Source organism: Aspergillus candidus (assembly GCF_002847045.1).
Source record: "Aspergillus candidus strain CBS 102.13 unplaced genomic scaffold BDW47scaffold_17, whole genome shotgun sequence".
NCBI classification, from domain to species: domain Eukaryota; kingdom Fungi; phylum Ascomycota; class Eurotiomycetes; order Eurotiales; family Aspergillaceae; genus Aspergillus; species Aspergillus candidus.
In genome coordinates, this window is record NW_020194022.1 from 959 (window position 1) to 16,622 (window position 15,664).

Consider the following 15,664-nt stretch of genomic DNA (forward strand, 5'->3'; position numbering starts at 1 on the left):
TCAAAACAGAACAGTCGCAGATAGAAATATCGCAGATGGAATCGCGAGAACATCGCAGAAGAATATACGCCCCCATGCTGGGAGGGTCATTACCCTGCCCAAGACAGGACAACGAGGCAATACCGTGTTTGCCGGCCACCATTAAGTAAAGCGATGGTATAAAAAACAGTACTGGTGGATAGGATCACACCGAAGTCAAGACCAGAAAAGACATAACAGAACAGAAAGATAGAAGCCACAGACCGTCTGTCAACCCAAGGTGAGTGGGGGAAGAGAAAAAAAAAGATAATAGATAGCATAACAAGACAAGAAAGAAGGAAAAGAATAAGAAAAAAAAATATCATATCTCGTCAGTACGCCGTCACTGACCCATTATCCTCTGGCGCCTGTGGATGCAACACATCACTTTCGTACCACGAATGCAATCTGAACTGAAGCCCCGCCTAGTTCATCTCCATCGTGTACTCGTCCTCTTCTTTGAAACTCATGGCCGCATGCCCCGAGCCGCTCCAGTACTGCGTCCCGTTCGGATTGCCGTTCGCGTGGAACGGCGGGCTCAGGCTCTGCGGGCTCAGGGATCCATTTCCGGACACCGCCTCACCCGCCATGTTCGTGTGCTTGGGCACGCGGAGTCCACTCCCGGGTCCCCGGCTGTAGTTGAAGGAGCTCGGGTCATTCCGCTCCAAGGCGTCCAGGATCTCCGTCCGCATCCGCTTCTCGTCCTCCGTCTGCTCAAAAGGCCAGGTGCCGCCGAGGCTGCTGATCAGCTCGGCCAGCTCCGCCTCCTGCTGGTGCTTGACGTGCAGCGCCCACATCAGGTCCCGCATCCAGCTGACGGCCCCGTTGAGGATGTCCCCCTTGTTCGGGCCCTTCTCCTTCTCTTCGATCGGGAGACCCATGGTGATGTTCCCCGGCGTGGCGCGGCGCCCGTTGCCACCTGCGAGCAGGGACGTGGCCGGGTTGGCCCCCGGTCCCGTGCCGGGCATGGTGCTGTTGTTGACCAGCTGCTTGCGCACCTTGTCGTCCTCGAGCCGGTGGCCGGGCACCAGATGCGACAGATCCTGGATCCGCTCGTTGATGTTGTCGCGTCGGCGACGCTCGACCAGGTTGTGCGACGCCCGCCGACGGCGGCGCTTGGCCTCCTGCGACTCGAGGTCCTGCCCCGGCATGTGCGCATCGACCTTGGCCGGCAAGGACGCATGCTTTCCGGACTTGAGGATCTCGGAGATCCCCGCGTGGTGGGAGGGGTGGCCCGGGGAGGAGATGGGCGACTCCACGTACGAGTGCGCGCTCCCGGGCGTCCCGTCCCACTGGTTCGATAGCGTCTTCTGGTGCCGGTGCTGGAGGCCCGTGCGGATCGGCTGGGTGGGGAAGCTGCCGGATTCCGGCGTGCCGAGGGTCAAGCTGCTAAACCCCTGGGCGGGGGTCTTGGGAGTCATGGGGCTGCGACCGTCGGCCGACGTGCCCGCCGGCAAGCCGGTGCGCCCCTTGGTGGCCAGGTAGTTCTGGTCAAAGTGGGATCCGCTCTGCATGTGGGACCCGGGCTGGCCCTGGTTCATGGACCGGAAGTGGTCGTAGTTGTGGAAGCTGTGCATGAACGGGCTGTTCATGGGAGCGCCGTCCGGGGTGTTGGAGTAAAGTTGCGACATTTGGCTGTGGTGACTCATGGGGATGCCGGAGCCAGCGCCGGACTGCTGGTCCTGCAGGTAGTTCACGTTGTTGTCGCGTGGGACGCCATTCTGGCCGCTGATCTCCAGATCCAGCAGCTCGTCCGTGTCGATGCCCGAGTTGCCGAAATTGAAACTCGACGACATGTTCTGTTGGGAGGTAAACGGGTAGGGCATGAAGCCACCGTTTGGCATGGTCAAATCCGACGGATCCACTCCGTCGGCGGAGTGTCCAAATTGATTGGACATGGAATAGCCCGATTGCGACATGAGGAAAGGGTTCTGGTCACTGTGGGGTTCGTCAGGATCGCTCTTGATGAACATGCTCACTTCGGCCATGGTGCGGATAGTGGAAGCAGGTCGGAGATATATAAGTGGTCTGGTGGACGGAGGGGATCGATCCCTTACAATCCAAGGTTCGTTCGAACTCCCGGCGATAGGCGGGTAAGATGTGCGATGTAGGCAACCCCGGGGTCGGGGAATGTGGCGAGATGGGGGCCAGCGAAAATTCACCCCTTTATTCGGTATCGCGGAGAAACTTCAGCGTTCTCGGCTCGATCTCCGCGGAATGACAAGAAAGGACGCTCGAGGGGTTCGTCAGGGAGACCCGTGAGTCATCCAGAATCGGTGGGGAAGATTGAAATTTCAGATGACGGTGGATGGAGCCTTGCAATCCGAGGGAAGAGGTCAGTTTATTGATTTCACCGAGCAGCGAAAAACCGCAAGGTTTGCCTCCAAACTTCGCCTCGGAGAAAATCCACTTGACGAGCGAGAGGGGCGAGGGGAAGCGCGGCAACTTACCACGAGGAAACTCGGTCAAGAAGGTCAGAGACAAGCTGAAACCCCTGTGACAGGATGATGACAATATTGGTTGGTAGAGTCAGGCAGATGCGAGGGATGTCGCGGCGAAATTCAGCCGGCGGCAACGGAAGGGAAAGAAAGGTGAGTAAGGTTGAGAATGATCGAAAGCGGACGGGGGGGGGCAATTGCCACTATCGTAAGGCGGGATGATTTCTTGACCCAACAACTTGAACGTTGCTACACCGACAAACGGCGCGCAAAGAAACCTAGAGATCTGGCCTATAAGCGGTCGTTCAACCCCAAACAGGGATAAATGATAAATCAATGTGCAGATTAAGCCGAATCAACGAACAAAAGATAATATTCAAAGAAAAAGAACCAAAAACGAGACAAAGGGAGAAATGAAGATGCGTGGCTATAAGCGAGTCAAGTCGGTTCCAGTTCCAAACCAGCCGAGGAAAAATAAGAAAGAAATGAAATGAGATTTCTGCGGAGACGGCGGGCCGGACCAAAATAATTAGAAATATCCAACGAGACGTCGGATCGATCAGGGGGGAAAAGCCCGATCAGTCGAGAGACCTTCTAGAAAGCCAGGATCGGACCAAAACCGTGGTGGATTCGAGTAAGGGGTTCTTTTTTTTTTTTTCTGTCCCTTTTTCTCCCCTGGTTCCTTTTGGGATTTGATGATTATCTCATTATCCCATGTGGTCTGGATGCGATAAGAAAAGGCCCGAAGCAATTCGAAGCCGATGGTGTCCACAGTGCAGACTAACCGGAAAGTGGAGGACAGTAAGGTACGTTGGTAACTTTAGTTCCAAGACGGTTCTGTGTGGGGAAGAAAAATCACGACATCAACAGGCGGTCAGTCCGGGCATTATCGCATCGTCTTATTCCTTTTTCTTTCTTTCTTTCTTTCTTTCTTGTTTTTTTTTCCCTTCTTCTTTGGAGTCGTTTGAGTCGTTTCACATCAACATGGTTTGCAAATCTTCCATAATTGGACCCTCTCCACGGTGCACGAATCCGGTAAGTGGCTCCGCCCACCCCCGGGGTCCGTGAGATTGACGACGGACGATTGGGTCGTTGATGGGGAGGTTGCCCCGCGAACTGTCGCCAGAGAGACACGATCCGCTCGGTCCCCGCAGGTACAAGGCTATCACTGGGGTGGGCCGTCGGTCTGAGATGACGCTTTTCAGGCAGGGTGCCCAACGCGGGAAATTCCAGGTCCGTCCGGATATGGGGGGCCCAAGGAGGAGAAGAAATGAGGGGTATTTCTCTCTCCACCTTTTTTTCCTTTCGGCCGTTGCTTTTCCGCGGATGATGCCACCGGATAATAAATACAGGAAGGAGATGGGATAGAAACGCAAGAAATCAAACAAGCCAAATGACCGGGAAGAACCTATATGAAAGATATATATCTATACTCACAGAACCACGTAGATGGCGTTGGGATGGGATGGAATGAGATGGGATTCTTTGCTCAAGGCTGAGCACTGTAAAGAGGGTCAGCGTCAGACTGGTGGTATCTCGAGCGTGTAACCCGGGTGAAAGGGACACGGGAAGTATAAATAAGGGGGAGAGGAGGAAGAGGAAAGGAGGGGAAGAGCCTTCCCACACGTGGTCAAGGCAAACTGCGCCCTGCAGAGGGGGGTATAGCCTCTCGCTCACCAAGGGAGACCAAGGAGGCGAAGGGAGGGGGGGGGGATTGAGAGGAAGCCACCGAGACAGAGGAGGCTCGAGCTCGAAACGGATTAGAAAGACAATACGAACCTGATAAGCAGCGGACGAGGCAGACTATCCTTGACGAGGCGAGGCCATCAGGGATGGGACATAGAAACCGAACGAGTTCAGTGGTGGAGGAGGGATCCTCCCGACTTGTTTAAGACTTGTCTGGAAGGGTTTGAAGCAGGACAGAGAAAAGCAAAGGGAAGGTGCATCAAATGGAGGAAGCGAAGAAAAGAACACCTGCAGAAGGGAGAGATGACGAGGGAACCGAAGGCTTTAAGGACTTTTCCCGAGGCGTTCTTGCAGACCTCCCATTTGATATGTCACAGCGATGGTCATGCAGGCCGTCGATCTTCAATCGACGAGGCTTAAGGACGTCGTCACTGAGAATTACGTGCGTTGGATGGGATGGGGGAATGATAACTATACTAAATTAATAAAAATATTAATTCAAGAATAATGATAATTAAAAAAAATATATTAATTCGAAAATTAATAACATGATATAAATCATATACTATAAAAAATAATAAAAATCAAACATGGAGGGTGAAGGGGGGAAGGAGTCGTCCTGGGGGGTGTGAGTGTGTGTGAGAGAGGAAAAAGGTGTGGTAGAAAAGAGTCTAGTGGGGATGAAAAAGAAAGATTCTTGGAAGTATGCAGAAATAGAAAGATAATGATACCATACAACTCTCCTTGAGTACTGAATACTTAAAGTATGCTGATGACTCTATCCAACCCAAAGTGAAGACTGAACAATCCCAATCGGGCAAGGGAGGGACGAATCAAGGCGAGAATGAGGATCAAGGAGGGTAGGACTATACGCATTTGAGGAGAAATAATAATCTCCCTGAGCAAATCCCATGAGCAGTCCAGGTACCACGCTCTTTGTCACCTGTTCTGTTGGTGGTGGATGCAATGACTCACTGTCTTGTTTGATCATTGCTATTATGGAACAATATATACTTTGTCTCAGTTTTCTCTTTTATTTTGTTTTATTTATTTTTTTTTTTCTGAATTATATTTTAATTTACTTACCCTTTTTATTGTATTGTATTTACTTGGAATAATATATGTAGATATTCTTTATCATGATTCTCGGTCTTGCCAGCCGAACCTTCCCTGTCGAGCAATGAGAGAATGTATCAGATGCCCTAAACATACCCAGATCCGATCATCCTCAACGTGCAGGGTGACCTCTGGAGAATAGGCGTTCACGTAGAAATCAAGGCAACGAACCTAGTAAGTCATCCACCATGAGATAACTCCTATTTACCATCAACTACCAAAATACAATAAAATACTATAATATAATATTCTCATACCATCTAAATTGATCATCATAGGACCGAGCCCTACAATGACATCATAGGGATATTTTTATCCCCTCCCCGCCGTATTGAGATTCGCCCCGCCCTCCCCACTTCACCTTCACATTCTATCCACTACCACACCAAACAAAGCAGACAAAGCACTTGTATGGATGATCGTGACATACCATGTGGAGGCGGTCAATGAAGAAATAGATATCCTGGTCTTTGTTCCTACCCCGTCATCATCACGGGCGATTGCAGATGGCAGACACTAGAAGAAGACGACGGGGTGGAATCGCCATCCGAAGGGCGTCATTGTATGGGTGATCATTTTGATATGATATGGTAACCAACATCAGTCGTGTTGAACGGAATCGGAATAGATGATGGTGTTTTTAGTATAATGATAAAGTAAATAATTTAATAAATTAATAAACTTTTTCATAAAAATAATATCATAAAATAATCATAAAACCAGTCATAAAGAAAGGAACTAAGATGCGATGACGAGGGTGCTGATTGATTACGAGGAGAACGAACTCGCGACCCTCCAATGGACCCACGGCTGTCCGAGCGTCTTCGGCGCTGAGTCGCTGACACCCCCAAGCCCAGAGAAAGCGGTCCGTGACCCTGTGCAGACTGGGTGGAGAACTGGAGATCCTGTCGCTTCCCGAGCGTCCGTGCTCATCCCTCTCTTCCTATCTTGGATTGATTATCTCGGTGATTCTCATTGTTTGTTCCTCACCGTTGGGACACAGTCCTGGGGATTGTGCCCGGGACAATGATTTGGAATTGCTCACATTCCTTGATAATGATCCGTCTGTCAGGAGCGAAGTATGATGCCTTACCATCAAGGGACAGAAAGGGAATCTCATGATTTGGAATCATAGACTCCAGAATGTGGGTAGAGAATGCTTCGCTTCCAACTTCTCCCTCGGAGATAGGCCTGCCACCTAGGTAGGTAAGCGAGGAAACATACCTCCCTACCTCTAAGAATGCTGTCAGAATCATGGAACAACCAATCATCAGCCAAAGCCCATCCATCTGTCGGTCTCGCCGGGGAATTCAGGCCTGCTCGAAGCCTGATGGAAACCGAGATTTTCGGGGCTATGGACCGGAGGCATGCAAGCAACCAGGCGGAGATCCGTCCATCCCCCACACCAACCAACCCTCCCAAGGGTGGACTGACCACGGATAATGCCTCTATTCCTGATGCGGTGAATGGAGAGGACCTAGGGTTTGGAGGTGCAGGCGCAGCTTTCACCCAATCGATCTCTTCTCATCGATCGGGGCTACGAACAAAGAAATGATCAAAAAAAAAGCCAAGAAAGAAACGAACAAAGAAAAAAAAAGAAAACTAAAATGTCTACGGCTTATTACATACCAGCATACGTATGTGCCGCTTACCATCGAGATAACACCATCATGTCGCCTCCCCCACCCTCGCCTCCATTTTCGTGGCCTCCCATGCGAAATGAAGGCGGGGTGAAGACTAAGAGAGATCTCGCATAACTAAGGTAGGTATGGAGTAGACGAGCATGGAGCAACTTTGGCTCCCGTTTCCGTCCCGTCCCGTCAAGGTTCGGGTGCATGGCCGACGACCATCCATGGTTACTTACTGCAAGGAGGGCGGTGTGTTTACACCGTCGACTACTAGCCATCCATTCTTCTGGGGTTCAATTATGCGGAGTTCTCCATGCGAATCATATTATCCTAGATGGGTTTACTCTCGGTTCATTCTTCCCATCGTTGATTGTCGGCTCTTGACCGAGGTTGCCTTTTACCCGACACTTCTCCGACCTGGGGAAACAGGTTGGCTCTGGGAGAAAACATGGGAACCTTGCGGTGATTACGAGGAAACCTCACCCAACGCGTCATCGGCTTGACACTCTCGAGCAAAAATAGAATATAATAATCACCCCTTATAACAGACTTATACAAACAGAACAGGCATCCAGTATCCACATCTCTCCCTAGATTAAAAACGGCTACCTCCGAATAATACCCCACACAGACCCGTGTGGTAACCGGCATTGTATTCGGTACATGAGGTTGAAGTAGACTTCTGCAACCGACGGCTGTTCTAACGAGGATCGTCTGGGACTAACGGAGGGAGACAAGCAGGGGGGGAGCAAGAAGGGAGGGGTTGAGTTGATCGCCACTGGTTTAACAAGCGCTTGTTGTGAGGGGGGAACTCCGATCTTTGGTATTTTATTCGTTGAGGTTGGAGAGAAGTGATGGGTGAGGGCGAGTGGATTCTCTTTACCTCGCAGGTGGGTTCTGCTGGGTTGAGCATGGCTTTGTAGTCTGTACTTGCCTGTCCTTGATTATAGACAGATTATTACACATACGTAATCGAAGAGTACCAGGTACCTATCTATGATAAATACAAAAATAGAGGAAGTCAGGTAAAGTAGGTACCGTACCTGTAGGTAAGTATGGCGGTAACAGCGCTCACCCCAGGCGGTGGCGGAAACCGAATCTCTAGTGGAGGTCTCAGATATGCAAGGCAGCGATTTCATCAGACGCACCAATCATTTGCATTGATTCTGCCCGCCCTGTCAAGCATCGTGACGGTGATTGGTTAGTCGGACTGGGTCGATGGTCACCAGCTTGGTTTAGGCTTAGTGTGGTCAGCTGGTGTTCCCATCTGCATCGACCGAGGCTGTGATTGGTTCCCTCATCAGCCCGAGAGCCTCCAATTCCCGAATCGGCCTAGCGTGACTGGCTAGGCTAAACTTCTCCAGAGCGGAAGAAGCCAGTCCATCGTCTCATCCTCCGCCATTTCACTCCCCATTCTCTGTCATTGACCTCCTTGGGTTTGATTCATATCATTTGATTTTCATTTTTGTTCTGATTTTATTATTTTATCTTGATTTATCTTATTTTTGTCCCCCCCCTAGCGTCTTAGTGTTGCTCAACTTCGGTATGTAACCTTCCCCCCCGGTCTTGGGAACGGTGTCAACGTCGTTGCGTTGCCTGGGGCCTCGAAACCTCTCCCACACCTCTTGTCTTTCCCACCCACACCTTCTACCCTTCCTCCCCCCCCCTTTGTCTCTCTTCCATCCCTCTTGCGTCTCTCCGCAAGTGTCATCTGATTATGGCTAATCTCCTGCAGCCGGTTCTCCCCCAGTCCATCTCCCTCCCTATCTCAAACGAGCATCCGGCCGACGTTACCCCGACTTCTATACCATCATCGTGCAGCTTCTTCCTCCCCCCCCCACCTTCCATTCTCTCCGTTCTCCGCAGCTTGTCTCTGCGCCCCCACTCCACGGGATTCATCGATGATCTCATCCTCCACATTCTTGCGCGGATTCACGGGACATTATCATTCCGATTAAGCTACTCCACCTTGGGTAGTTGGTTGTGTTCTTACTACAGGCGGGGCTGTCTTCCTATTGTCTAGAAAGGTGGTTATCGATAGTCGATTACTGTTTGATACCGTATTCGACCACTCGAAAGATAGCTACGGACCAACAGACACAAGCAGATACAGGGCGATCACAAGCAGATCATCTCAACAACTCTCCCCAAAAGACGGTCTATTCGTTAGTCGACACCAGATTTACCCCCGTGCCCTAGCTCCTCGGGAGTCTAGTCCGGTTTGCGCAACAGTCATCTGGCCCGCTGTGGCTTGGTCCTATCACCGTCGCCTTTGGCTCCCTCACACTCACCCTCCTTGATCGATACCTGCAGATCATCTGCACGTACATACTCGTCTCCGTCGTGCATAGTCCCTGCAGAGGTTTCGACCGGATTGACACCCACCCACCACCCACGCCCACCCATCTGCCCTCCCGGTTACCTTCCCGGTGCCCTCCACGCTCGTGCACGACACTAGTGCTGCAAGAGATATCGTCTGCAACCGAAGCCTTCACCACCCCCCTCCCCCCCCCTCCTTCCACCCCCTCTTAGTCGGGACGTAAACCAAGCGCCTCAGACGGACGAATCAGGACCATGGCCTCTAGTACCTTCCGCGATTCGGTCAATTCCCTGGGCTGGGCGCGACGCGACCCCGATGTGCCCGCGACCACCAACTCGTCATCCAACAGCCCCTTCCTGAATAGGTTACAGTCCTTGAACCCCTTTGGTCAAGGCGAGGGCTATCTGCAACTGCCCACTCACGAAGCTCCCGGAGCTCCCCTCCCTGCTGCAAATCGACGGGAAGAGGAAGATGGTTTCTTCGCCCGTAAGTTCCTCCGAGCTCATGACTGATTTCCCGAATGATCCATCCCCTTTCCTTGATTTGCTGCACCGCCCGGTCCAGGTGACGGAGCTTCAGTTCCTGCATCTGGACTGGCTTCACTGGACGACCCTGCCAGTGGCGACATGAGCGAGTGTCGCTCGGCTTTCCTCCCTTCTCAACTCTCCGGATGTGGATCTTTTTCTCCTCTATGTACCCTGGAAGGATCCCGGTTAGCTTTTTAAATTGGGCCAAGGCTGACTATTCCACTCTCAACAGTAAGCCGATGGGATCGGATGCTCATATTCATCGCATGCAACGTTGGCGCCGCCGTGTGTTTCTTCATTTGCTTTTTCCTCTTCCCGGTGCTCTCCCTCAAACCCCGCAAGTTTGCCATCCTGTAAGTCACATCCAACCCCTCCAGCCAATCTCCGCGGGTTGATGCGATGCATTCTCCCACACCATGCTTGCGTTTCAAACACCCCCGGTCCACGAGGCGGTGTAGAGCTTGTCATATTGTGGCGGCTTTCTCCCCCCCCCTTCACGCCCGGATCTCGTTGCCTTCCCGGCGTCCGTGCTGCACCTGCACGCCGTGACCCCACCTTGGCTTTGATTCTCCAAACTGACTGATTCGGATTTCTACCGAAAATAGATGGTCGGTTGGCTCGCTGCTCTTCTTGCTATCATGGGCCGTCCTCATGGGACCCATGGTTTACGCTAAACACTTGGTCTCGGGATCACGGCTGCCCTTCACGGCTGCCTATTTTGGCTCGATTGCCATGACTCTTTTCTTCGCGATCGGCGTGAGTGCCCTGCTTCTGTCTCATGAATCATACCCCCTGCCCTGTTCCAGCGCTCTGGTTTATCCTGTGTGTCCCGCGACGGCCGCCCGCCCTGCGATCGCGCTCCATCCTTGCCATGACGTCTTGGGCGTCTTGGAGGGGGTGGATAATGGATCTCGCATCCATCCTGCATTGCGTTAGTGGCGCAGCCTAGCCGGTGATATCATGGCCCACGTGCCAAGGGATATGGACTTTCGTGCTTCAAAGCCCGAGAGTCCACCGGAGCGAATCGGACAGTGACTGTCCTAACAGGACTCCATCTATCTGTATACACTCCTTATCCACACGCAGCACTGACTAACACGTTCCATAACAGCTTCATTCCACCTTCCTCACCCTCATCTCCTCGATCTTCCAGCTAGCCGCCCTGGTCTGGTACCTCGTCAGCTACTTTCCCATGGGCAGCACCGGGCTACAGTTTATGGGCCGGTTCGGTGCATCGCGCGTCACGACCTGGATGGGCAGTTAGTTGTCGGTGTCTGTACAGATGTGATAACGGCACATAGATAGATGGCTTTGCGTCAGCGTTTGGCTTGAGCGTTGTGTTGTGGTTTCGTATAGTGGGTACATAATATATTGTATTTTCGACAGGATAAGGGGTGCACACTGTATCGTGTCTATAACAAGACACAAGACACTTCAACTGAGATACACTATTTACTTTCTTTTGGGCCTTTATCTTGACTCATATGTATATAATAAGTATATATTTAATATATATCAGTGATTCTCTTTACTTTATCTTAGGTGTCTTGAAAGCGAGCTTCCAGAGTAAAGGCATCCCATCCATAAATATGTATGATACATGATAGTATACCTAAGTAGCTATCAATAAGCAATACCTCCCATCTTGTCTGATCTCACGACAACAACACAAAAACTCCACAACAATGCACAAGAATATCAATAAACAAATATCATTCCCCCATCCAATCAATCAATCAATAAACTAACCTAAGTAACTACCTACTACCTCTTCACTTCCCCCGACTCATAACCTCCCCAACAACCCCACTCACAACCTTCACCCCCGGAATCTCCGCCTCCCAAATCCCCGTATCCCCCCCCGACCCAGTCTCCAACCACCGCTGCAGCAGATCCCCACTCTCCTTGGGCTTCACGTCCGGCGAGACAGTGCCGACTGTTACGTGCGGGATGGCGTTGGCGCACGCCCACGTCTCCTGCTCGGCGTGGTCAGGAGGCATGATGCGCGCGACGAAGGTCATGAGTCGGCTGTCCCAGACTAACCGCTCGAGGCGCACGCGTGCGGCGCCTAGGGCTGGTGTGATGGTTGGGTCGGATTCGGGCTTGGTGTGCATGCGCTGGATGTATTGCTGTGTGTAGGAGTCCCAGGTTGAGGGGTGGTCGCGTTTGGAGGCGCGGTGGATGAGCGTTACGTGGAAGGTGGGCTGGATGCGGCGCGTGTTGGAGAGGTGGTGGTAGGTGCGGGCTTTGGTTGCGTCGGTGCCTGGGGGGAAGAGGGTGTGGAGGAGGGTGGTGATTTCGGGGGTCGGGAGGGTGATGCTGAAGTATTCGATTTTTTTGGAGAGGTCTTCTGGGGTTGCGGGTGGGGGGGTGGTTTGGTTGTTGTTGGTGTTGGTGGTGGGGTTGGCGTGCTTGTTCTTTTGTTTGGTGTTTGAGGGGTATTGATGGCTGAGGTCGAGTTGGACTTCGTACTCTGTCATTGCCCATTTGATGGCGTCGTCGAGTTCTTGCGCTGTGGGCACTTGCTTGATGAGTTGCGGGTAGAATGAGTGGAGGGCGTTCACGATGATCTCGAGGTTCTCTCGCGAAGAGGCTCGCACGTCGAGGTCGAGGACTTGGTCGAAGTCCTTGTCTGGTCCGCGGTCTGTGTTCACGGCCTCGAACCGGCTGAGGAACCCTTCCATGATACCTACGATCTCTTGGGAGTCCTTGCTTCCCGCGCGGATGGTCTGGTGGTTGTCGCCGCGGTCGAGCACTCGCTTGCGTGTGACTTCGCGGATGCCCGGGAGGAGTTCACCTTTGGGTTCGTGCACGTACTGCAGGGCGACGAACCGGGCGTTAGGGAGAATGGGGAAGATGTCGTCCATGAGCTGCTGTCTCTCGCGTCTCATGTGGTTGTTCCGGTCGGCGATCACCGCGGGCTTCTCGTTGAGCGTGTTGGTGATATCTAGCGAGAACTTCTTCCCCTTGTTCTTCTGCTTGGGGATGTTGTCGTTCTGGATGTGACCCCATCCGAAGAGCTTGGTCAGAGCAAGTGCTACAGTTGTCTTACCGCATCCCAGGGACGCAATCGGAGTGATGATCACATTGCCGACGTCCTCCCGCGATTGCGCCTCGTGCTCCATGGCGATGATCTCGGACCCGTTAAGCCCCTGCTCCTTCAGGAAGCCGTCTCTCAGCGCGATGATGCCGTGGTTTTGCTGGTATTCTCTCGCCAACTTGAGGTTGCCTGCAAGCCGTCTCCGTGCGTATTGCAGGTACTTTTCGGTGATTTGTTTATGTTTTTTGATGTTCGGGACCTTTCCGGTGATGACGGCCTTGGTGCACTCGCGCCACTGCCGGTACATCAGATATGGCTCTTCAAACTTGTACTTGAAGAACCAATCCTCAAACGGGGCTTTTCCGCCGGGGCCCATCTGGCACCGAACGACGAATCCCTCCGTCTCGCGGCCATCCCACGTCCCCGTCTCCGCACACTGATCCAGGAACTTCTTGACAGAGTCGAGGTCGTCGTAGGTCACGAATTTGGCTTTCTTGAAGCCCCACTTATCGGCGAAGGCATGGACCTCCGAGCCAGGGCACGTAGCGAATTGGGGCACGTTGTAGTTGAGCCCGTGGACGTAGATCCCCGCGGCGGCTTCATCGTAGGCAAGGACGTGCTCCTCAAAGCTATCGTCGCAGAGCTCGCCCACCAGCGTCACATTCATCCTCCGCAGCTCCTGCGCCAGATCCTTGACCGATTTCCCGACCGCCTGGACGTGTCTCTCCGCCCATTGCTCACCCACCTGTGCGTGGCTGGCGCTCACGTCGGTCCGCACGCCCGTCGAGTGCTTGCTGCAGACCAATAACGTGCCGTCCTCCATCCCCGACATGAAGATGATGCAGCCGTTCTCCTTCACGCTGAGCTCGTACGGACCCCGCGTGTTCATCTCGATGTTCCGCCATTTGGTCTCGTTGACCTCGTCGACGTTGAAGAACTTGTCGTAGCCTCGCACGGCGATCTCGGGCGTGCCGTCCTTGCGTCGCGTCGTGAAGAGTCCGCGGGCGTAGGTCGGTAGGTCAGAGCGCTTGTAGTCCCAATCCATGAATTTCCACGAGTCTACCGTGGTCTTCTGAGAGGGTCCCACGTGGAATGTGGACTTCTTGCAGACGAAGTTTTTCTTCCCTTCTGCCTTGGTTCTTTTGCTGGCGGTCTCCAAGCTGTTGACCAGCTCGGCCACTTCTTTCGCGTCCTGGTGGACCATCTTGCGGTTTTCCCTGGGTATCTTCGATCTGCAGTAAGAAGAAGAAGTATATGGTTAGAGGGTGATATCGTTAAGGTGCAGGTAACATTCAGGCCTGTGGTACAAGAGTGTAAGTCAAAATGACAGTGAGGGGAAAGCACTCTTTAAAAAAGAAAGAGAAAACACGGCTCGCTAGTTTCTGTACAAGGATGTCTTACCCGTATTTTCGATGGAGCCTCACAAGAATCAATCAATGAGCTTTATTCAAAGATGACTCACGATCAATAGAAAGAGTCAGCTCTGATGTGGGGATTTGAAAGGAGAGGCTGAAAAGGCACGGTGTGCGCAAAGGCAAATCTTATCAGGAACTGCGGGGCAAAAATTTCCCCATCGGTCTCTGGTTTTCTTTCCGCCTCACCCTCGTCAGGAACAAAGCCTAGATCAGCCATCTTTTCTTGTTTCTAGATCCTTACTTGTCAGTCCGTATATCTTTAAGGTATGATTGACACGTCGCGATTTGTGGACAGACACTGTGACTCACACTCCCCGTTTGCAGCTAGGAAACCCTGCTATCCACAATGAGCGCACCCAACCCTTACGTCCTGGCCGCGGACAACCCCTCCGCCGTGCTAGAGCTGCTCCGGTCGAACCCCTCGATCGCTTCGAACCAAGACGACCATGGATACTCTCTGTTACACGCGGCCGCTTCCTACGGACACATTGACCTGCTGCGCGCCCTCGTCAAGGAGTTCCACGCCGACGTCAACCTCCTCGACGAGGACGGAGAGACATGTCTATTCGTAACGGAAGACGTCAACATCGCAAAGTGCCTAGTCGAGGAACTGGGCGTCGACTACAACCGCCAGAACGACGAGGGACTCACGGCCCAGGAGACGATCGGAGCTGACGACTCCTTCCCCGAAGTCGCCGCATACCTGGCCCAGGTCATGGGCATCCCGACCCCGCCCGCCCAGCCCGCAGGCGCCCTGAACACGCCTGCGCCGCTGCCCCCGAATGTCCAGATGAACTTGGGGACGGTGTCGGAGCAGGAGGCGAACGCGGGTACCGACGAGGTGGACCCCGAGTTCAAGCGGAGGATTGATGAGCTGGCGGCTCGGGAGGACTTTCACAGCGAGGCGACGCAGAATGAGTTGCGTCAGCTGGTTGCGGATGCGCTGACGGGGTCTAATATTGAGACTGTCGAGAAGGATATTCGGAGGAGGACGGAGTAGATTGGATGCGTTGCGCATGGCATTTTTGCTCTCTTTAATACCTCAATACCCTGTCCAAATTCAATGATATAGCCCGATCAGAGAACTGGAGGTCGACGTGACAGTGCGTCCGTCAGCAACCCTAGCTGCATATCCCAACTGCAGGTCTATTGCAGTCCCAGCAAACCGTGGCCTACTGGACGTGTGATTCTTGGAGGGAAGATGGACGTTGTCCTGCCTTCTCTCCGTCCATAAGACGCTGCGAAAGGTTGGCGACTACTATATAGGCACGGGGCATTCTATACATGACCACATTGGAAGTGAGTCATTGGTAGAATACACGCAGCATACAATCAAAGATAGGGGTTTATCTGGCAGTGCAGCCTAACAGGGTCACATTCTACAATCTTGTTGTGTTATTCGCATGCCCAAGTGCTTCCTAGAGAGGCTGTTAGACGCCTCGCACCAGCATCATCCTCTATGCAGCCCAGAGGTGG

The 15,664-nt window shown here is 52.7% G+C and overlaps 4 protein-coding genes across 4 annotated transcripts; 2 read left to right on the forward strand and 2 right to left on the reverse strand.

The window, feature by feature from the left end:
• Positions 1-248: 248 nt before the first annotated feature.
• BDW47DRAFT_19534 (basic helix-loop-helix domain-containing protein) lies at positions 249-2,221 on the reverse strand. The gene is made up of 2 exons (XM_024818417.1): positions 2,076-2,221; positions 249-1,956 (listed from the first exon to the last, which is right to left on the reverse strand). Exon 2 carries the CDS (start codon positions 1,935-1,937, stop codon positions 444-446), a length of 1,494 nt encoding a protein of 497 aa, XP_024672768.1. The 5' UTR covers positions 1,938-1,956; positions 2,076-2,221; the 3' UTR covers positions 249-443.
• A 6,905-nt stretch (positions 2,222-9,126) lies between these two features.
• On the forward strand, positions 9,127-11,149 carry BDW47DRAFT_19593 (putative Golgi traffic protein SFT2). The gene is made up of 4 exons (XM_024818418.1): positions 9,127-9,692; positions 9,966-10,086; positions 10,339-10,489; positions 10,845-11,149. Exons 1-4 carry the CDS (start codon positions 9,461-9,463, stop codon positions 10,995-10,997), a joined length of 657 nt encoding a protein of 218 aa, XP_024672769.1. The 5' UTR covers positions 9,127-9,460; the 3' UTR covers positions 10,998-11,149.
• Positions 11,150-11,505: 356 nt separating this feature from the next.
• On the reverse strand, positions 11,506-14,150 carry BDW47DRAFT_131131 (tRNA ligase; the record flags this gene model as incomplete). Its single annotated transcript, XM_024817251.1, has 1 exon — positions 11,506-14,150. Exon 1 carries the CDS (start codon positions 13,975-13,977, stop codon positions 11,506-11,508), a length of 2,472 nt encoding a protein of 823 aa, XP_024672770.1. The 5' UTR covers positions 13,978-14,150.
• Positions 14,151-14,290: 140 nt separating this feature from the next.
• Positions 14,291-15,660, forward strand: BDW47DRAFT_19616 (ankyrin repeat protein). Its single transcript, XM_024818419.1, has 2 exons — positions 14,291-14,452; positions 14,513-15,660. The coding sequence occupies exon 2, from the start codon at positions 14,535-14,537 to the stop codon at positions 15,186-15,188; it is 654 nt and encodes a 217-aa protein (XP_024672771.1). The 5' UTR covers positions 14,291-14,452; positions 14,513-14,534; the 3' UTR covers positions 15,189-15,660.
• The last annotated feature ends 4 nt before the right edge of the window (positions 15,661-15,664 follow it).

Excerpts from the sequence above, each read along its gene's own strand:
- BDW47DRAFT_19593 (XM_024818418.1), top strand. The coding sequence starts at position 9,461 with ATGGCCTCTAGTACCTTCCGCGATTCGGTCAATTCCCTGGGCTGGGCG. Across the intron at positions 10,087-10,338 it reads CCCCGCAAGTTTGCCATCCT|ATGGTCGGTTGGCTCGCTGC; the intron begins GTAAGTCACATC and ends TACCGAAAATAG. Across the intron at positions 10,490-10,844 it reads CTCTTTTCTTCGCGATCGGC|CTTCATTCCACCTTCCTCAC; the intron begins GTGAGTGCCCTG and ends GTTCCATAACAG.
- BDW47DRAFT_19534 (XM_024818417.1), bottom strand. The coding sequence starts at position 1,937 with ATGTCGCAATCGGGCTATTCCATGTCCAATCAATTTGGACACTCCGCC.
- BDW47DRAFT_19616 (XM_024818419.1), top strand. The coding sequence starts at position 14,535 with ATGAGCGCACCCAACCCTTACGTCCTGGCCGCGGACAACCCCTCCGCC.